At 40.5% G+C, this 22,720-nt stretch overlaps 1 protein-coding gene across 1 annotated transcript in view; it reads right to left on the bottom strand.

The window, feature by feature from the left end:
* Positions 1-1,272: 1,272 nt before the first annotated feature.
* The window catches only part of LOC104545668 (F-box-like/WD repeat-containing protein TBL1X), a gene marked incomplete at its 3' end in the record, with an annotated part of 41,800 nt that continues 20,352 nt past the window's right edge, over positions 1,273-22,720 (bottom strand). The window contains exons 3-8 of the mRNA XM_010190861.1: positions 22,637-22,720; positions 14,998-15,130; positions 5,961-6,102; positions 3,073-3,136; positions 2,871-2,968; positions 1,273-1,333 (exon numbers count right to left, since the gene is read on the bottom strand). The exon at positions 22,637-22,720 is cut by the window's right edge and continues 184 nt beyond it. Coding sequence (XP_010189163.1) covers positions 1,273-1,333; positions 2,871-2,968; positions 3,073-3,136; positions 5,961-6,102; positions 14,998-15,130; positions 22,637-22,720 — 582 coding nt within the window. The remainder of the gene's footprint in view (positions 1,334-2,870; positions 2,969-3,072; positions 3,137-5,960; positions 6,103-14,997; positions 15,131-22,636) is intronic.

Genomic DNA, 22,720 nt, shown 5'->3' with positions numbered 1-22,720 from the left:
AGACAGCCACACATCAGTGTTCATGAGTCTGAAAGGGTGACCAAGTTCTGAATCTACAACAACTCAGTTCAATACTTGGGGATTAGAAGGCTTAGGGATCTCACTAAGTGCATCACTATGCAGTGCAAAGTTTGCTTTTATGGAACAGTTATGATAGATTAAAAAATGCCAGAGTGAGAAAATCTGTCAGCAGCCACTGACTCCTCTAAACTGACAGTTGAATTAATAAGCAAGAAGATGAGTGACAAAAATGCAGAGTATGGATCTGCTGTGTGCATGGACATATTTTTGTCTGCTGTAGAATAACAATTTCAATTGCTACTGCATATTAATAACATCTGTGAAAATGCGAGAATGAGAACAACTAGAAATTGCATGCGCAAATTAGTGTTTCAAAATCAGAAGTAAAACATATGTTTTTAAACACCATTAAGCACCTTGTGAAAGCCTGCTGTATTTAAAAATGGATTAGTTATGGTGAGCACACAGGAAGAGAAACATTTCTAGCATCAGATTCTGGAATGTTTTGGTGGCTTTAAAGTCACTTTGACTGTGCCCCTTAAAAATACTTCACTGTGACAACTTCTCCAGTTTGGATCATGAATTCAGTCACCATCTTACAACTCTGGTCACAGATCAGTTTAAGATTACACCAATGATTGCCTGCTAGCTCAAGATTACTTAGTATCTTGACATCTGTCTTCTTGAAGCAGACCAGACCTACAACCAACCATCTGAGGCAGGTTTTGGTGCAGGGAGGTTCTGAAACTCAAGGCCGGTGACTGACTTCTGATAATCAGAGAAAGCAAATACTGAAGAACTTCAAGTTAAGAAATTCTTGAGGACCTTCATGCTTGCAGTGCTGAATGCAAGCATTTGAGAGATCTTTATCTGCTTCTGTCTCAAGTCAGCTTCATTGCAGTGGGGGCAGAAAGAGCAGAGATCCCAGATATCTCTTCATAAACCACCATTTTAACCTTGATGCTATTCATGCACAGATAATGACAGAATCATTTAGCTAGGCAGACACGGCTGCTGTATAAATCCTCTCCTAGAGCCAGTTTGCCTTTCAAAGCTGATTCTCACAGAAACCCATCTTTCTGAAAAAAAGAATAAACCCACAAGCCATGATACTCAGGATAGTTAAAGTGCAAAAACCTTGGTTCAAAATTTACTCCCTTCTGGCAGAGAGGTTTTTACAAAAGGATACATTAGACTGACAAAAGTAAAAAGTGCATTGTGTTTTGCTAGAAAGAGTAATGCAGAAATTACCTGAATGGAAAGGAAACTGCTGTTTAGCTTCTCCTGTGTGAGCATCCCAAATTATTGTTGTCTGCATGGGAAGGAAGGGGGAAAAAAAGATTAGTGGCTGTTCAGCTCAGAGAAAACAAACAGGGAAAGACCTCAGTGAGGAGCAATTCTGGAAAATGGACTGATAAAATTATTGACTGCAGAGAGCCTTGTGTGCTGGAAAACAAAAAACAGAAATCACTCCCAAATATTACAGAATAATAATCTAAGTGTAGATAAAGAAGTGTTACTCCCACAGAGGAAGTAATAGAACTACTAAGAATAAGCATATTCTCTTTGAATAATGCTAGAAGACAGCACTACACATTTTTAATAAGCATTTTGTTATAGCTGCTCAGTTATCTTCCTCAAAGACAACTTTTACCCCTTTTCAAAGAGGCAAGTTGCATTCCATTATGAAACTACCTGATACTCCATTTCTAACAATTAAACCACCAAGTGAAATGTTTATTTATGAGCAGAGCACATATCTCTTCTTGCCACTGTGGTGGGACAGGCTAAAGTACAAGTTGCTTACTACATGTTAAATCCATACTCGCAGCACACATAGGCAACTCCCCTGTAGAGCTCAATACCACCTTCTGAGTGAGTTGTCAATGGGGAGTATGTACTTCCAGAAAATAAATTAGGGATGCCTCATTTTGCTGATAAAGCTTCATCTAAAGGATCACTGCTGTTATTGGGAATGTTGGTTTGCCAGCACAATGGAACTACCATTGGGAGACAAGTGTAGCTGGAGATGAGCCAGTATTAAAAGGAATAAAACTCTATGTTTCTGTTTTCACAACTATGTGAAAATCCAGGGATTCAGCTTGCCTACAACTCAGGTGTACAAGCCTGAGCTGGTTTCCCTGGCCTCCCTCTGTCCCACTGCAACACAGGCCATGCAACCCATCACTTGGAGGTGCCACTTTTCTGTCCATATTTTATAAAGGAAGCCAAGGATGACATATACAACTATTTTTCAGACAAAAAGTTAGACAAAAGTTAGGCAAGATGAATGCTGCGTACTTTCCAGCTTCATTTTTAATGGATTTGTGCTCATCATCTTCAGGCATCTGTTAAGTTTAATCTCTAATATACACTCAGCTGAAACTATCATGTTTTGCTTGATTTTGAGTCCAGAACTATTGGTTTTTTCCATATTTGCACAGGAAGCCATATATATTTTAATATAATACAAGCGTTTCAATAATTAGATGAGCTAAAATGTCAAGTATCTTTAAGATCACTTCCTTCCTGGAAATAGTTAGTTGATAAAACTATAAACATAAGCAGTAGAAGCAGTTCTTTCCTTAATAGTTCCTAAATATTTAAGAAGCAATTTTACACAGGGGCAAGGCGAGTTGGGTTTTTTTCAGTGAAATATTTTACATAAAAATAGTACACATTGATGCAGCCTCAAAAAATGTAATCAACACACACACTAAAACGTATTAAAGAAAAGTAAACCTTCCAGGATGCCTGGAGGAGAATAAAATACTCTTGTGGAATTCAGCAGCACAAGCTCACTGAGTCAGCACCTTTACAGGTTAGAAAGATGAATTTTTAAAACTCACTTTGTCAACACCAGCACTTAAAATATAATTCCCCTTTTTGTTCCATTTCAGGGCAAATATTGGACCTTTATGTTGACCTAAGGTGCTTGCAAGGTTACCTAGAATAAAAAAAAAAGGTTAATATGCAATTTGTTTACAAATTAGCCAAATTGCAGTTCACTGCTGTTTGATTCTTAGGAACAATAAATGTTGTTTGACTTACCATCTTCTGTCCATATTCTTGCAAAACCATCATACGAGCCTGTAGCCAATAGTGATCCATCACTCTGTTGGGATTTATATATAAAAATGGCAAAAGTCAATACTAGATGAAATCTATTTCAACAAACTTTATTTTTTTTAAGGTTTGTGCATTGTGGTTTATGGGAAATCTGAGTCCACACAGTGAGACAGATTATACTATGATTTAAACTAAAGGTCAGTATTGCAGACAGCAAAGAGGAAATAAAATCCTCTAACATACTGTGAAATACTGGACTGCACCATCAGATAAGAGTAATGTAATCAAAAGGTTTTGAAAAAGAAAACAAGATAAAACAAATTCTGTGGGATTCTTCTAGGTAACAAACAGATACTACTTCTTAGACATAAAGAGCCTATAAAACACCAACAGATCATCCAAATCCTGACTAAATCCCAGTTCAGTGAAATTCAGGCACCTATGCTTGAAGGAAGGACCTAAACACTGAAGCCACTTAGATTCATGGTTAACACCTCGAATGTCACCTACCACAAAGAAGCTGCTTCCTACCTGTCTAAACACGGGCTCTCACACATGCTGAGAGGCACAGTACCAGGATGGATGGTCAGAGAAAAGTTAGATTCATAGGTCCCATTTAGAAGGAAAAAAGCACGGAAATCATAATCAGCAAATTACGTGTACTCCGCTGGAGGGAGTCCTTCACTGAAGGATACCTCCTGTTCTGCCAAAGGTGCTGGAGTTACTGGGCTAGAATGAGAATAATTAAGAAGGAACTCGACTCTGCAACCTGGTGAGACGGGTACTGCTGGAGCTGCGTGTTTAGTACTTAAAACATTTCAGCACCTGGATTAGAAGTGAGATTTGTCCTATTCATCTCCAGATATCCAGAAGTCAGGAGTTAGTTTGAGACAGTAGTCTAGTCTCCTTCTATAACTAACACCATCACCTCCTCTGGAGTGTAATTCATGTACCTGTTTGCTTCAGGGTCTGCCCAGACCAGCACAGAGGCACATGTCTCTGTTTCTGCTGACTTAGAGGGAGTCTAGATGCTAGTTTAGATGGTTAAATCTAAGGGAGATTAATCCTACCTTGGTACCAAAGGACATGTGAATATGAAAATGATCTGAATATGGCCTCTAGAAATAACCCTTCTTACTATACCATAAATCACATAAAACAGAGAACTGATTTAATATCACCAGTGTAAAAATTTCACAGTGACTCATGATTAATAGTTAGGTTCTAAATAAACAATAAAGGTAGATGGCATTTCTAGCACCATTAATAGAAAATTAGGAAAAACCATAGAAGAGTCCTTTAAAACATATGTCCACTCCAACCCTCCAGAAACAGTGAGACAGAGCAGTTGTAGATTTTACTCAAATATATAATGATGTAGGGGGAAAAATATCAAAAACTAAGCCAACTGCGGTGTACACTTATCTGGACCACTGACGAGAACAAAGGTGATAAGAGACACAGGGACACAGTTTACACAAATCTGAGTTTTCCAAAGCATGTGAATTACCACCACCAAAGTAAGTTGGAAGCACATTCAATGTTAAATGAGGAACACTTCCTTACACTAAGTACTAGCACAAAACAAGTGAACTATCAGTGATCAATGAAACCTGGAAAGGTAAGGAACTACTACAGGAAATACTAAAGGATGCCCTATATGCTCTGGACAACTTTTCGCATAATCATTCTGCAGCTTTGTGTGCTTTCCTCTTTCAATTACTCTTTTCCTACTCAGTTCAGTTTTTCCCAAATATTTTTCTTCGCCATTACAGCCACAGGAAACAAGTAATCACCATTCTTGGGTTTTATCTTTATTTGCCATGTTAACCCACCTCTGCTTTCTGCACCAACTTCTTTCATTGTGTCAAATATAAAATACATAGGGGAAGTAGATTTGTGCAGTGGCCTTATGTTTTACTTTTGCGAAGCACCTAGCTCACCTGAAGGACAAGAATACTGCAGCAAATCTTGGTCTTTGACCAGCAACAGATCACATGCAACTGCTGAGAATCTTTTCTGGTACTTAATTTTTAACCTGTTTTCCTATAAAAGCAAGACTAATGTGATCACTCTGTCTGTATTAATATCAGCAAAACAGAGAGAATGCAAGTGATCTCAAAATTCATTAAGGTTCCTGCAAGGTCCTATAAGTTCTTTTCACAATGCTCGGTGGCAGAAAGGAGATGTGAAGCAGCCCTAAAGCTGCCCAAAGACACTGCGCGGGCACTGGGGATTCTTAACACCACCCGTCCTCCCTGCTCACCTCAGTCTCCTCTGTGCAGGACCATATAATCTAAGAGAGAAGGTTTTGGAGGATGAAAATAAAACAGGGATCAGGAAAGACAGTCCCACCCAGAAGGTGGGCAGGTAAAGACAGAATGACTACGTGTGCCCCTAGAAGATAAAGACGACCCTGTGAGCATGTTTTGCTATGCACAGTGTCATTCAAATGAGAGAGGGTCTCGATAGTCCAAGCTCAGAAAAAGCTTCACTGGTGCTTCTATCTCCTCACATGCCAAAACAAAAGTAACTATGAGAGGCAAACAGAATATTAATCAGGCTTTCTTACTACGTATTGCTTGTTTATTCTTCATTCTTAAAGTTAGCTAAGTTTATTTTTTACCCATGCTCCTAAAATAGAGATATAAATACATCATTATTAAGCTTGAAGATGGCAACATTCCTGGAAAATTGCAGTTTACAGGGGAAAGTTCAGTCTATTATGAGGATTTGAAACAAGAGGTCAGTAGGTTAGGACAGGGCTTTTGGTCACCTCAGATATAAAAGATATGGGGCAGCAGCTGTAATTGCCTCTGAATTAAATTTAGACAGTTAAAAACCATACGCAGCCTTAGAAGTTAGCTTACATTCCAGTCCAGTGAAGTCACATCCTTATTGCTGGGGACATCGTGTCCTCCTTCTCTTATGCAGTGCCTTAAAACCAGTTGAGTGGAACCGCTGTTGCTGTTTTCGTTGAGATTCCATATCCTGGCCGTTGAGTCTCCCGATCTATAAAAGCAATTGTGCAGGATGAAAAATCTCTATTTCTGTTTTTATTGAGAGAACATCACAGCCTTCAAAATGTAATTTTTCTTTCCAATTCTGTCCTTCCTGTGCTCCCAAGTTTAAGTTATACTTATCATCTGAATCCACATCATCATTTGCTCTACTCAGAAAAGTTTCACCTCATTGACATTCGCTTGCTCTCTACATTTTGCACTTGATACACACAGCTGATCCCACCACGACTGAGACAGTTTAGGTGAACTCAAGATTACAAACATAACACAGAAACACAAAGGCTGTGCCCACAAAAAGCATGCACAGTCCCATTAGCCCCAGTGGTCTGCCAAGCCCCTGGTGTTCCCTCACAGCTGTAGTGGGCTCTGCACATGGTGCAACAGGAGCTGCAGCGCCACGCAGAGGTGCCCTGCAGAGGTGTCACCAAGGCAGCAGCTTTAGGGAAGGGGACTTGTAGCAGTGTGACACAGCTGCTCCCTTGTCCTGCCCGGACTCCTCTGACAGCTACCGCGGGAGCAGGAGGTGAACTGAAGGCTGCCTTTATTTTGGCAATGGCCCTTTCATAAAGTACTTCTGTTTAAAACAGACCAGAACATAGCCTCTGACAGAGCTTCTTGCAAAACAGCCTCTCAGCATTAAATCAAGTTACAGAAAATAAAGGCAAGGGAAGTAGGAAGGTAATTTAAATTAATTTGTACAATTAATCTTAATTTTGTTTTTTAAATTAATGTCTACAGGGTCCTTTGCTGTCCATAGCTTGGCTGCTTAGCTCATGTTGTCTGAAAAAGTGGCAAAATAACGACTGACGTAACAGGGCAAGACAGAAACAGCATTGGGATTTTAATTGATCTTATAGATCAAATATTTTCTAGGGAGATATTTATATTGCAGACTGAAACCCCTGTTTTTGTCTAGAAAAAGTTGTGAGGAGGAAGTGAAGAGTTTATAATAATCTGCTTATAAATAATGTATTTATTTTCACTTTGCATAAATCTTTCTTCCAATGAAAAATGTCTCTGAGGTCAGAAATCGATTTGCAATGGGGTGGAAGATATTAAGCTTTCTAGTTTATTGGGTTTAGTCTCTCTTTCCTTGCATTGGGTTTATATGTTTTTTTGGTAGCTGGGGGGGAAGCAGGGGTGGCTTCTGTGGGAAGCTGCTAGAAGCTTCACCCGTGGACGACAGAGCCCATGCCAGCCGGCTCCAAGATGGACCTGCTGCTGGCCAAGGCTGAGCCCATCAGTGACAGTGATAGCGCCTCTGTGATAAGATATTTAAGAAGGGGAGGAACCCATGCAATTTTGCAGCTGGAGAGAGGAGTAAGAAGATGTGAGAGAAACAACTCTGCAGACACCAAGGTCAGTGAAGGAGGGGGAGGAGGTGCTCTAGGCAGCAGAGCAGAGATTCCCCTGCAGCCCGTGGTGAAGACTGTGGTGAGGCAGGCGGTGCCCCTCTAGCCCATGGAGGTTAATGGTGGAGCAGAGATCCATCTGCAGCCCATGGAGGGAGGACCCCATGTCAGAGCAAGCGGATGCCCAAAGGAGTCTGTGACCTCGTGGGAAGCCCATGCTGAAGCCTCTCCCTGTCCTTATCACAGAATCACAGAACGTTAGGGATTGGAAGGGACCTCAAAAGATCATCTAGTCCAATTCCCCTGCTGGAGCAGGAACACCTAGATGAGGTTGCACAGGAAGGCGTCCAGGCGGGTTTTGAATGTCTCCAGAGAAGGAGACTCCACAACCTCTCTGGGTTATCGATCTTATCGATCTTATCTCGATCCATGACCCTTTTTTAATATTTTCTCTCCCCTGTCCTGCTGAGGAGGAAAGTGATAGAGCGGCCTGAGGGACACTTGACGTCCAGCCAGGGTCAACCCACCACACTCCCTCTCCCCCAGTCAATAGCAACAACAACCATCACCAAAACAACTGAAGTACCCTGGATTGCTTGTTTTGTCCAGAGGGCAATTTCCATTTACATGCAGTAAGTAGAATCTTGGAGAAGAATTAGAATCTCTCATATGTATTTTCCAAGAATTTGGATCTCTCTTATATTTCCAAGAATTCATACACTTAAGATGAAATGTCATTGTCAGTATGCTTGATGCTTTTCCTTCTTTAATGTTATAACTAAAACTTCCTTTCCTATGCACTAACAAGGAAATAAAAATGTCTTTCTTCAAAGACTAAGAACCTGAGACCCATTTTCGCTTTGATAAGCCATGTTTTGCTGAAAAGGAAATCCACCACAAGAGAATATTAGAGTTTCTTCTGGTCTCCTAATAAGACATTTCAATTATTTATGATAAAAGTATGAGGCAAATTTGAAACACTTCACACATCTCTGAGTGCAAAAGTATTGAACTTGATTGATCTTTGTGTATTATTCTATCAATAATTTAGCTAAATTTTACACGAACAACAGTTCAACTGTGAAAGCAAAAACCTCTCTGCCAGTACCAGTGGCTCTGAGCTCTGCTGGGTCTTGGCACGCCTGGGGAATGTGCCCCCCTCTCCTCTGGACCCTTTGTGTCAAGCTGAGATGTGATGGCTGGCCAAAGCTTTGCCAGCCTAACCACAAGCTACCACTGTACAGCCATTCTTTAATTTTTGGCACAAATCTTTCACTTTAGTGATTAAGAAATAATTCAAATCAGGGTAATTTTTGCCACCACACAGAGCTGTAACTGTAATATAACTCCTTATTTCTTCAGATGTCTGGAAAACTGAACACCAATTTTGCACATATTGGCTAGAAAATTAACAAAGTTAATGAGGCTTAGAAGTTAAGGAACACTTTTAGTTGTGATAGTTTACAATAATGGGAAGAACATAATTCTTTCATAGGCTTGGATTACTAGTTAACATGCTAAGGAGGAAATTCCTTCAGCACTGGCTTCTCCACTACAGAGGACTCTGGGCCAGTCCTGCCCTCATTGTAATAATCCAGTTTGTTATTGGACCTTGTGAATAAAGTACTCAGCCACTTGGCTATCAAACACAATATCCTATTTGCTAGTTCTAAAAGGGTTATGTTTTGTTTTTCAACAGTTTTATTTAGTCAGTTTTCTGGCGATGCTTGGGCAATCTTATTTTCCAGTATTTTAATTTTGTTTTTCCATTTTCTTCTTCCTAAGGCTACATAAGCTATTATGTGTCCCTGCAGAGAAGCTTTATAAGCCTACCAGTGTGTGGCAGGGGTATTTGTGTGTCTTCCCTTTTGTTGCCAGGAAAAAGAACCCAGAGTATTCTCTGCTCTGGAAAGTATTCCCATTTCTGTTGAATGATTCAGTGAACCCTGCCTTATTAGAGGACCACAGTTCAAGCACAATTCAGAAAGGTATTTAATCTCCTTAGCCCACAGAAGCATTTCTATCTGCATGATAAAGCAGCTCATTCCAGCATGCAGGTCATGAACACTTGAGTAATAGGTATACTGTTCTGCACTAGAGAGTAGAGTACTGCCAAATTTTAGGAAGGCTCAGTTCTGAAAGTTTTATTTCATGCTCTCCAGCCCTGGAACCAAGATGGACAAATGTTTGCAGAATTTTATTTGTGACACATAAAACCCCCATTCCGTAACTGTCAGCAGAGAGGTTAAAACCACTACAGTCAGGTAAGGAAATTTGCAAGATGGTTGCTGAACCTTGATAATTCTAATATTCAGCTGCTAATCTTATAATCATCGTTATTTTGATATGCAATACTGCTAACGTGTATTTAACACTTTTGGCTCAGATCAGACTTTTTATTATTTTATTTTAAAAGTGATTATTAAAAGCATAAAGGGAAGGAAACTCCTCCTTATAATTTACATGCTTAAGTTTTCCTTGATAAAGCAGGTCTCTTAAAGTAAGCAGTTACGTTTCCTAGGCAGTCAGTAGAGGGAAGCGCCTCGGAGGTATCCAGAGGGAGATGCCTGCTCCACCGATTCTACAGCATTGCTCCCTGTATCACATTATTCAAATAGACCTCACCTAAGAGCTGACTGCTTTGTGTTAATGGATTTGATGCAACGAGGAAACTGGCCCCAGTAAAGTCACCTGCTAATGAATAAGCACTTACAGTTAGCAGAATTAACACCTGGCACTGCCTGGGGAGGTGAAATCAATTCCCTCAACCTGGTAATTCAAAAGGATTATTCAGAAAGGTAATTCACAATGGACCCTAAACCACTGATATGAGGAATACAGTAATTCAAATCACTGCATAAACCCCAGAGATTATGACAGAAGATGGCCTAGAAACATCTTTTCTTGCTTCTGAGAGACACAGCTGTAACTGAAAGATCTCAGACAATAGCTTTTATGGCTAATTATTTTGCTGACTAGGGAGAGCGAAGGTGCACGCAGCACTCTGCAAGAGACAAAGCTCCCCTGTGTGAAAGAGGCTGGTGCAGATCAGCAAAGATAACCAAAGAAACCTACTGCTGGGTTTTGGGAATGAGTCCAGGTCCCTCTGCTTCGTGGCTATGAGGATTACTTGAAGGGCATGGCTGGATGTAACAGAACACAGCATGCTCTTGGAAGCAGCAGCTGAATGTGCAGAGCATCCTAAATTCAACTAGCAAGGCTTTTGGAGTTCAAGGCTCTGACAAACTTGACATTCACAGGTATACTTCCATACTGGGAAATTAAAGCATGTGCAGGAGCATTTTGGGTTACTGGACCATGATCACCTATGCTAGCAAACTGACAGGTTACTTCCTGGCCAGACTCTTGGCCTGTTTTAATTGGCACTTGTGCTCGGGGCTCTGATGTTGTCTCTGAAAAACTCCTAGGCATGGCTTGGTGGTTACAACGGTCCAGGGACAATTCTCAAAGTGCAGTTTGTTTGGCAGCCAGGACAGTTTGCTAGCATAGACACCGGCCCTCCTGTGCCAGTTGGCCTAGGAATTCCCAGGCATGGTTAGTTTACCAATGTAGATGTAGCTGTGAAGGGTTTCTGCACTACCCAGGGAACATAACCATCTGTAATAATGTACATGTGTCACAAAATTAAAACTGAGACATTGAAAGATCTCTCATGGAAGAAATCAGTCTTTGAAGAAGAGGACAACTGGATTTTAACAGCAAAATTGGAATTATGGCCAGGCATGGCCAAATCTTTACATTTGGCCAAGCAGCTACTTTTTTTTTTCCTGTCCAAAACAATATATGTAATTATTTATTTTGGAATGCTGATTACACAATGCATAATTAATCCTCTTACATGGCTGTATGTATGCACTCCACTGTACTATAAAGTTTCCATTTCTAACATCTAAGCACTCTTCTCAAAAGCATCTGGTGACAGTCATGCCTTTGGTAGCCTCTACCGGTACTCTATTCTCCTCCATCCTCCACTTAAGGGTTATGGGTGTGCTGCAGAAGGAAGAGCAGCTGCAAAACATATTTTTCTGGCTATCTGATCAGAGAAATTCCTGTCTCCGCTGTTTTGGTTTGGTTTTGGGTTTTTTTAGTAGCCCTTTGCAAACTCCAGAGAGTTTATATTCCTGTGCTAGCCATCACACCCTAAAAGAGCCATTGCAACTGAGCAGATGGGACATCAAATATCAAAATCCCTTTCTATCAGTGCGATACTCACTAAATCTGAAAACTAATGCTCTAGTTTTGGGTAATTCATTCTGCAAACAAATCCCTTATACAGCTTGCTTCAGATTAGGTCGTGAACCTGCATTATTCTTTTAGTGCTTTGAAGATTACATCAGGTTGCTGTCTAAACTGCTGCTAATTGCTGGAAATATTTATTGCTTGTATAACAAGGCTTGAAGAAAATACTTTGCCATGAATTGGGATTTGATTGTGCTAGGCACTGTATAAACAGAACAAATGAGTTATTTCCCTTATTTAATAGTTAGGGTTTTTACGTATTTTTTAAGAAGACAACAGATGGGTACAATCAGGCAGATGGGAAAACAGAAAACTATGGACTGGGCAGCACAATATGGGTATTATAGAATCTAACAATTCAGCGTTTGCACATCAGACTAACTGCAGGGTTTTTTTTTTGAAGCACTGCTTTGTAAAGGACAAACAACTGCAGCATATGTAGATTTCAGGGGATTTCTCCTCCTTGTTTAATTGGTGCCCTAATACATAGTTTACCTGTAGATGATAGCTTGCACCATTATTATATGGACATCTCAAACGCTTCTTTGTGCAATGGCATAATCAGACAATGAGCTTTCTTCTTCAGTTTATTTTTTTTCTGTGCATTCTATGCCATTTCAGTCATGTAAGCTTCATCAGGCACTCACCGCTGCATTACTTGAAGGTTAACTGCATCTTATACTCTGTTTCTTATGCGCTGGCTAAAATCTGACCAAGATGCACACGACTAAATTATTTTCCTTTTCATTGCATTGCCATTAGTCTGCATGAGACACAGCACCTGACGTTCACAGTACTACCTAGCCATGCGTTCATTTATGTGCTTCCAAACTCAGTAGCAAAACTTCTTAATAAAGACCTATTACACTTAAGGATAATGCTTAACTGAATGGCTGGTGAGAGGGTACTACTCTATCTTAGACGTCTGACCAACGATTCTGGTTATCATCCTCCAGGATTACCTGAAGCTGTGCAAGATAGCACTGTCCCTGGGACCTAACTACCAGTGCTTGGCACCCTGCAGCAAAATTAAACACTCACTGGCTCCTCAGCCACTGCAGTTTATGAAATGGCCCGCAGTCTGAACCGTGAACCATGGATCCTAGGGAAGCAGCACAGTGTGGCGAGCACTGGCAGAGAGGTGAGCCAGATACTGGGAAATTGTTACCAATGCTAAAAACAACAGGTGAGGTCTGAGCACTTAGGAGTCTTAACTCCCTGTGTAATGAGCTGAGAGATGCAGGTGCCTGTAGAGGGACAGAGCACTTGAGCAGATGCCTTATTTCAGCTGTGCAGATATTCTCCAGAATAAGGCAGCATCTTCACTTCATCTCAGGTGCCACCAGGTGTCCCTAAATAATAATTCTGTATGGTATCCTTTCTCCCCACTGACTTCCCTTTAGGTAATCATGTGGGTGTGCTGACTGATCATCTGAAGACTGTTCTCCATATAATTCAAATAAATATCATAATGGATAGGCTTACTATTAAAAAGTATATTGTTTAGGATGACAGGGCTAAAGGACATCTATCAGATCAACAAATACAGTCCCTTCATTTGAATGATCCTGAATTAAGTACTTGCGAGCTGTTGATCTCAAGACCTTGGTGTATGTTTACATTAGCCCATGAAATTCTAATGAAGTGTGTCCCCACTAGGGGAAAGCTCTTCCAGATTTTATGAAACCTTCTCTAGAATTTCATTTTTAATAAGATACAACCATGAAAACAAATTAATGAGGTTAACTAAATTATTCTTAGTTTTTGAGGTTTTCTTCACTATTAGGTCATGATTTCACATTTAAGGGTAGGCAAAGCAATTTAGCTATACATGGAAAAGTTAGAGGAGCAGTACAGGAGCATGTTCATTCAGTATCATTTGATGTCAATTTACAAATTGTTATGTAGGCAGTAACACTTCATAAACATCACAGATTATTTGGCTTCCCCTGATTTTTTTATTATTTTTTTTTCCTTGAAAACATTTCCCTGAAAACAGATTTGGGCCAGGACGATTACAGAATGTAAGACGCTACAGTTCTTCCATATTTGTCAATTCTAATTTTTATTTATTTATACATTAAATAAACCTCTTTTTATGGCTCACTCAACTGTAGGCTGGGAAGAGGACAATCTGTGTGAAATAACTGTTTTATGCTTGCCTATTTTAACTGGTGAGTGATCTTAATGATCCGGACTTCCCTTCTTAATAAAAATCCTTTGCTAGGGATAAGTAATACTGCCAAACAATACTGCCTGAGACACAAGACATTAGAAAAGTGAGTGGATAGAGGAATACAGTTAGTAGATAATACAGCAAATGTATGGCATAGGAGCATGCATCTGCACGTGTCTGCACCACGGCACCACCCAGGGAACCCACCACAAACCAGAAGACCCACTGAGCCACTTTAAGTGGTAAAGACTCATTTCTCTCCTCTAACATCTATCAGCTTCCCTCCACATTCTCAGTTAAGACTTCTTAAATTTAGCCTTCATTCTAAGGTTTAACTTTAAGCATGAACCAACACAGATTCCAACAGTGCCTCTTGGTGTATGTTTACATTAGCATTTTTGTTTGGATCAAAAGCATTTTTTTCTAAGTCAATCTCCTGATAGCCTCACTTACCAGGCTTTGGTTGTCATTGCTGAGCAGTCCTGGAGAACACAAACATGGCTCCTTTTCAATGACAATAAACCAAAACATGCCCTCATGATCAGCTCATGGGACAAAACTAGGTCCAGCCTGAAGCCCCCCTCACCTCCCCACCCCAATAAAAACAGTGGTGACATAAGGTCCTCCCGCAATAGTTTTGATTTACAGATCTATTCCTGTTTGTGCTGCACGACGCCAATGCAGACACAGCCAAACAAAACTCTGTTTTACAGTCTCCATACCTCTAAAAAGAAAAGTTGGGTTCCGAAGACCTTCTGAGACCCCAATGTGAACCATTAACTAAGAGAAGTAGGAGTGGATTACATGAACTTCAAATACTCTGAGAATTACCCACAGCTCTTTTAAAAATCTTTTGAAAGAATTTATGTGCATTTAGGGCCACAGACCGTACATCTTAAATGTCCAAATGCTTCATACTCTGCATCACCTTATAATTACATAACCCCTACAAAGGAACAGTACTGCTTAAAAAAAAACAGTTACAGGCTGAAAAAACAGTGACAAGAATACTCATCCAGCTCTAGCATCCACTCGCAAGTTCCTGCATCTCTAAATACACTCCAATTGCAGCAGCTGGTTTCAGTCATGGTCTTACCCAGATGCTAGCAGGTCACTGACAGGGTTCCAGGCACAGATGAACACCTCTGATTCATGGCCCCGAAGGACTGTTGCTTTGTTAGGAGGAATTTCAACATCCCCATCAATTTCCATTGGCTTTGAATGATTATCTGTAAGGAGATACATGAGAATAAATAGTTTGCAAGATGCTGTTAGGTCTGCTTTAAAAACAAGCTGGATACCCACAGCCTAAAGCTTACAGCAATGTATACGCTATAAACAATATTCTGTGTTGTGTCACTGACCATATTACTCTATTTTCCTCCCCATGATGATTCAAATTTATGACGTTTCGTCAAAATGCACACCTTTCCAAAATATTTTTTTATAAGTGCATGTAGCTTTACTTCAGAAAATACTGAGCATTTATTTCACTAGGTTTTTTATTTTTTTGATGCTGGCTTCATTAAAAATGACGTACAAATTTATTAAAACAGCAGATTGCCATATTTGAGAAAAGCTTTATGCTGCTCTTTTAATTAAGTAACATACAGCACGTACATTTTCTTACATGGTGTCCTCTAAGTAATATGTGTGCTACTCGCAGATGAAGAATATACCGAGTAAGGGCCTCATTTCCTGAGCACAGCAGGGAAATGGTGAGGGATCACCTTCTCAAGGATATAATGCATGCAAAGGCACCAACTGAGGCACAGATACACTTAACCTGCATGCTGTACTTCTTGGGTTCTTTAGACTGCAGTCTAAGTAACTTTGTTTTTATAACGCTCTTTTATTTCCTGAAGGGAACAAAGTGAATTTAAAATTATTAATTTCTCTTATTGGCAGGAATCCATTCCAATTTGCATCATGGACAACGTTTTCACTCCAGATTTTCATTGCTTCAGTGTAAATCTTCCTCATTCACCTCAAAGTACACTTGGTGGCAGCAAGGCAAGATTATCACCTGCTGCGAACAAGAAACTGATCAAGGACAGGTAAGGCACTGAACATCAGACAGCAGACGTTGCACGCAGAAGCGTGGACCATTTTGCAGAAAGCACATCCAAGAGCGGAGAGCTGGGGGGAAAGGCAGCCTCGTGTTATCTATCAATGCCTTGGCCAGCTGATCTGCTCTGACTGAGCAAAATCCAAGTTCTCTTTCTGGGTGAAGTCCTTCAGCTTGTCATTTTTTCACCACATATGGAGATCCATAGGTTTGCAAGTGGAATAATTATGCTCCTTTATTGCCACAAGTTTATGGCATTTAAAAGCAGCCATCTGTCCTGATACTCAAGCTCTGCTGAGCTATTGCCCATCAACTGGCAAAACAGACTGTGATGCTGCACAACCACCACCAGAAGGAAGAGCTCCAGATTCTTACCCTTACCCAGGCTTTCAAATACCCCGTTTTGCTCTGCCTAATTTATGCTGAATCACACAAGTAGCACTTCTCATTGCATGTTTGGTTAGGTACCCTATTAACTATGTCTGTGCCATAGCTACACCAGATGGAATAGATGGGATTCACATGTAATTCTAATCCAGATGGAATAGACTGGGATTCACATGTAATTCAATGAGTTGCATAGCACCGAGTATCAAAATCAGAAAAAAAAACCAAACCTAACAGCAATTTCATAGCTCAAATTTCTAAAACAAAATAACTATAATTTTAACTACATTTATTACCTATGGACTTGTTGCATAAAACTAAGCATATTAAAATGCCTATCTGTAAAATCTACACCTATGCTGAGGTAAAGGGATAGGTAGAAGCACCTATGCTGCTGTAAAATCTACATATGCTGAGTCCCTATGTTAAGCAATGTCCTCAATAATTCCCTATGTGTAAAACTACTAAAATGAATACTGTCAGGATATACAAGTACTTGAGATTGAGTCTGACACTAGCAGCTGGGAACTTCAATATGAGATTCTGAGCAATCAGGGCAATGAAGAGCAAAGCACTATTAAAACCCACCAGAAGATAAGTCTAGAACTCGTGATCCTCTATTTCTCAGCACAGCACAGAATCTCCAGGTTTAAAGCACATTTTCATGAGAAAAACAGCAGCACAGCAATGGCTATGCATTCATCTGTGTCCTGTTCACAGTGAGAGTTGGAAGCTTGGGCTAAGTCAAGAATTAAGGTCTTTCAAGTGTTTTAATTTGAAAAATTTAAATGAGAAGCTACTCTTGGCACATATGATCCTAGCGCTACCTGCCTGGCTCTAAAGGCAGAACTGCTTTTCACTCTTGAATAAAACCAAATGACAGCTTGGAAGCAGCATTACTCCAAGATCCCAGAGTCATGAGGTGCTGTCAGAGCAATGCCATCTGATACTTAGAAATACTTTTCGTTTTCACATGGCCAGGTGGAGGAACCTAGATACATACTCTGAATGTTATCAACTGCTGTGAAAAAAACCTCACAGTCATGCTGTGAAAAAGAAACCTTGATGGTTGATACCTGCATCAGTACAGGCAAAACTGACTGGCCTCTGGGAGCAACAAAATACCTGCAGCATTATTTTCCATTGTCTTCCAGTAATGATTTTGACACTATAGCTTTGATGGTTCAGGAGAAAAGGGAGAGAAAGTTGAGGCGTCTTTCAGAAACTGTTTGTAAATGTTCATATTCTATGTGTTTTCATAGAATCATAGAATACCAGGTTGGAAGGGACCACAAGGATCATCTAGTCCAACTTTTAAAGGTAAAAGTACAGTTTAAATGAGATGGGTCAGTACCCTGTCAAGCTGAGTCTTAAAACGGACCAGTGTAGGGGAATTTACCACTTCCCCTGGGAGATTGTTCCAATGTCTGATGGATCTCATGGTAAAAAATGTCTTCTGGAGTTCAATCGGAATCTCTCCAGAAGCAGCTTGTGTCCATTACCCCTCATCTTTTCCATGTGACTTCTTGTGAAAGCGGAGTCTCCATGTTCTTGGTAGCCACCCTTTATGTACTGGTACATGGTGATAATGTCCCCCTTAAGCCTTCTCTGCCCAAGGCTGAATATGTCCAATTTTCTCAGCCTTTCTTCATAGGGCAGGTCTTCCAGTCCTCTAATCATTCTTGTTGCCCTTCTCTGTATTGTTTCCAACCTCTCCACATCTTACTTGTATAGCGGGGACCAAAATTGGACACAGTACTTATGGTGTGGTCTGACCAGTGCCGAATAGAGAGGGACAATGTCTTCTTTGTCTCTGCTGGTGATGCTCTTTTTAATGCAACCCAGCATCCTGTTGGCTTTCTTTACAGTTGCAGCACACTGTTCGCTCATGTTGAGCTTGTCATCCACCAAGACCCCCAGGTCCCTTTCCACAGGACTGCTCTCTGGCCAGGTGGAACCCAGACTCAGCGGCATTCTTGGATTATGTATTCCCAAACGCAAGACCTTACATTTGTCCGTGTTGAACTTCATACAGTTCCTGCTAGCCCACTCGTCCAGTCTGTCCAGGTCTTCCTAGAGGGTGGCTCTCCCTTCTGGAGTGTCAACTCCCTTCTGGAGCGTTTTCTTCCTGTTCACATCAGTAGTCAGGAACATTCATATTTACAGTGTAACTGTTAAGCAAAAAACTTAAAATGCCCCATTGAACAACCAGGACAGTTCATGCTTCTGTGATACCACTTCTCAGGTTCAGACACCAGCAATATAAACCAGATACTATTATGAAAACAACAAAAAACTGCAGAAACCCCTGAGCGCAAGATGGCACCCTGGTAAGTGCTGAGTTCCTCACACAGCACGAGCTCTTGTGAGCCCTGGTCTCATCTGAAAATTTGGCTTTCCTATGGCTACAACATGAGTATAGGAAACAAGAATAAAGAGGTAAGTAAGATGCAGTAACCATCAAGAATAGGCTTATTTTTTAAAAGTATCTTCAGAGCAGAAAAGTCTCAGTGAAGGGCTCATTGGCACAAAGAATGGCTCTCAGGGAGTCTCTGAAAGGGAGGACAGCTCTACCAAGTGCAACAGACCCTCATATGTGAAAAACTTAAGTCTGCAGGTCACGTAGTGGAGGACTCTGCCCAAACATTAACACAAACCATTTCCTAAAGGCCAGAGGATCTTTGGTTATGTCTACACTGTATTATTTTATTTTTTTAAATTAAAATTCCCAAATGACTGGGAATTAAGTCATATTACCTCAAACTATTACGATTAAGTTTGGTTTATTTTTAATATAATTCTAACATACCAGTGAGTAATATTAACTCTCTCGCTATTTCCTCCAAATAAAAAAAGTTGTATTTTTAAGATCTTACCAGTGCTAACCTGTATTTTCTTGGGGAATGTGTTTTTTTTACTTAAATCTTTGACAGGCCTTTCACTGAAGTTATTTTTTATGGCTGTAGTTCTAATAAAGGAACTGGGCTCCGTCTTTTTTTCCAGAGCTCTATTTTTCTTAAACTCAAGCCAATCCTTGCAAATATAATGAAACAAATGACACTAAAAATATTTGAGTTGGAAAACAATCCATAGTTTGGCTCCATTTCTACATGCCAATTTTTATTTTTTCTACTAATTTTTAAAGTGACTCAAAGCTGAAAACATTACTCGGGAAGCAGCAAGAGAAGGCAGCGACTTTATTTATTTAGTATTTGAATCTGCACCTCAAACTGTCATTATTGTTAGATTTTTTTCTGTCTCTTTGCTTTCTTAAATCAAATCACTCTATCATATTATACTGATTAACACCACATACAAAAACACATCATATTCTATTAAATATATTAACGCTTTTTTTTGGGAAGACTTACAGTGTCAGGAAGAACTCCATGTCTGAATAAGTGCAGACTAGGTAACTTCCCACAGACACCTCCTGCACCTGCTCCCCTCACCCCGCCTTTTATGACAGGTTGGTATATGGGTGACTTCCAGCTTATGACTGAGGACTGGCACATTATCCAAACCATGCCTGTACATGCCAGTTCTGTGGAATCCAGCAACAGTGAAAATGAAGGTTTCTTGCACCTTTCGTATCAGCAGTCTTTTCTACTGAGTACATCTCCCAGCCTTCACCTTACCCATCTTACATCCTATCCTAAACTTTTGTCCAGTCCTACCCTAAACCTTTTGTCCTAAACTAAGCTAAGCTGAGCTCTTGCCAGACCTTTCCTCTCGGTCTGTCATAGACTAAAGAGACACTGAACACAGTAGTAAGGGAAAAGGTAAGGCTGGCTATACACTTTGCCCTGCATAAGCAATGAGAAGGAAGGGTACGACCCTTTTGTTATTTCATTAACGTAACTATATTTTTCTAACTATACCACAAGAGAGGGAAATAAAACTGTAAGAGTGTTAATCAGACCCATGCAGTAAATTGCCAGCAAGATTTGTTAGTGTTTATTTCTAGTGGTTTCTGATAATTATGGAGGCAGATCTCTTAGCGTTTATTTCAACAGGTCTGTTCAAGGGCGAGAACGTCAGTTTTGCAGTTCTGTGTGCATCCCCATGGATAACCCTCACCTGCAGTTGTGCTACACCATCCTGCTGTTACCCTCTGAATGCTGCAGACAGAAAGGTTACAGTCCTCCCAAGGTGAGGGAGGAACACCCATCAGAGAGCTCTCTGTTTCTGGATTTCGCAGCAGCTTCTTTCCGAAGCCTCCTTCTCCTTAAACTGCAGACCTCACATCTTCACCCAGGATGACCAAAACCAGATGCCAACAACCCCTGCCAACTGGCCAGCTACTCCTTGAGGACTTCCTGTCTTCCCATTGCCACTGCTCTGTTAATGTGGCTGCCTGGTAGGCTGCTTAGCCACAGTAATGCTTCGAAATTTGCTATCTGGTAGAGTATTTCATTGATTGACAAATATCCTACCTCTCTGAAATTTTACTGGACAACAGTGTCATGTTCTTGCATCCTGCTCTGGTCAGAGCTATTGGATGGTATTAAGTCATAAGGAATGTCTCCTTCTCAACACTCCAAGAAAGGTCTGCAACTGTTCACGAAAATCCTTCTATTAAAAATCACTGTGAGAATTACTATTTTTTAATAATAAAATGGCAGATCTGAGAAAGCAAGGCTTAGAGTGTGGTCATACAAGTGAACTGATCTGCAAGGCTTTTCTTCTGTTAATACAATAGTATTTCCTTCAGATCAGAAGAAAATAAGTCTAAGCAGGTTACATATTAGTGATGAACTGATAATCAGTATTCTACCTAAAGAATCTGGGGTTTTTTTTGGTCCTGAGACAGGAAGACATGCCCCCAAAATTTTCACAAATCAGCCGAAGGAAAGTGGCAACAAATGAATTGCCAGCATTTGATACATTTAAAAAGTGCTGTCACTGTCACGTACGAAATAAGTTAAATTTCACAGCAAAAGGTCAATAGGAAGTAAAACATAAGCAAACCACAGACTAAGAACAGATTAATATTTTCAAATGTTTAAGAATCTTTTTACAATTGCTTTCTTAAATGAAAAATGTAATTTAAAACGCTGCTGTTTCTGAAACTATCTCATCTAACTAGAATTCTCTGAAGAAAAACCTGATCTGAAAGCATTTTTCTCACTGACCCCCAGAGGAATCTATTCAGATCAAAGAAAAGATGGAGACTGATAAAGGTATCTGCACTGCAGAACAAATAGAATCTGTTACATGACTACAGCCCTGACTTGTCTAAACCCAAGAGCTGTTGGGGCTTCCTACAAAACCTGCCATGCACGTTCCTCTGCGATTTCCTTGGAAGGTAAACAGGCATTAAGGTCTCATTTCAAAAGTTGGCCAGTGCCCTAATATGGCTTGCACACAGAAACCAGAACTATTAATCACATCTGCCCCACAATACTAGCACAGTTGTCAAGATCTAGTTACACAAGCAGGTATGTCCAACTCCTTGTTTTATACATCTGACTTTAGATGGCTAAGATACGAGCACAGCCTGCTGTCATCATCAGTAAACAAAGGTGAACTTAGAGCTCTTGAGAACTGACTGTTCCCACAGACTAATGAAATCTTGGGGAAAGTCGGACTTTCTCTGTATGACTAAGTATGTGTTATTAAATAAAAAGGCAAGCAACTCTTTCCTCTGTGCCTTCAAGACAGGTTGACTGTATCCAAGCTGTCTGCTGGAAATGGTCCTTGGCACATGCAGCTCCCTATCCCATGCTGGGCCATGCTGTACAAGAATGGATAACTGGTATAGGCCAAACTGGACCAAGGACCATGCCAAGGCTATGGATGATCATAGAATAGTTAGTGCTCAAGGTTCTGCTCTGGCCATGCTTCATTTACACAGATACGGCTTGAGGGTCCCAGCCTCTCAACCCATCTCGCTCCTAGCCTGGCCAAAATGACCAGCTATGGCTACAGCTTGTCCTAATGTCTACCAAATATCTAAAAGTAGCTATAAAGATGGTAATATTAATGAAGTCTGGGTAGCCTGCTCCAAGGAGACAGAATACAGCTCCACTTCATGATACTCACTTCAACTCACAATTCTGAAGATATCTGAAGTTTTACATTCTGAGAGGACACCAGTAAAACACAGCACTGTGACGCGAAACATGATTTGCACTCAGCAGCCCTTCTAGAAATACCCCGTCCTCCTGAAATGATTCCTCCGACTTCTACTGCCTTGCAGACACCAACTGAGTACAAGAACATTACTGAAACCCAAATCTACCCCAGCAGTGGCAAGCAGCTGCATGGGTTGACTTACTTATTGCATGTGCCCCATTCTCCTCTCCATTCACAGTGGCTTCTCCGTTCTTTGGTGTATTCTGCTGGGAAACAGCAGTCGTCG

Source organism: Mesitornis unicolor, unplaced genomic scaffold (assembly GCF_000695765.1).
Source record: "Mesitornis unicolor isolate BGI_N332 unplaced genomic scaffold, ASM69576v1 scaffold9398, whole genome shotgun sequence".
Lineage (NCBI taxonomy): Eukaryota > Metazoa > Chordata > Aves > Mesitornithiformes > Mesitornithidae > Mesitornis > Mesitornis unicolor.
The sequence above is the reverse complement of the archived record's forward strand: the minus strand, read 5'-3'. Positions and strand labels throughout refer to the sequence as shown.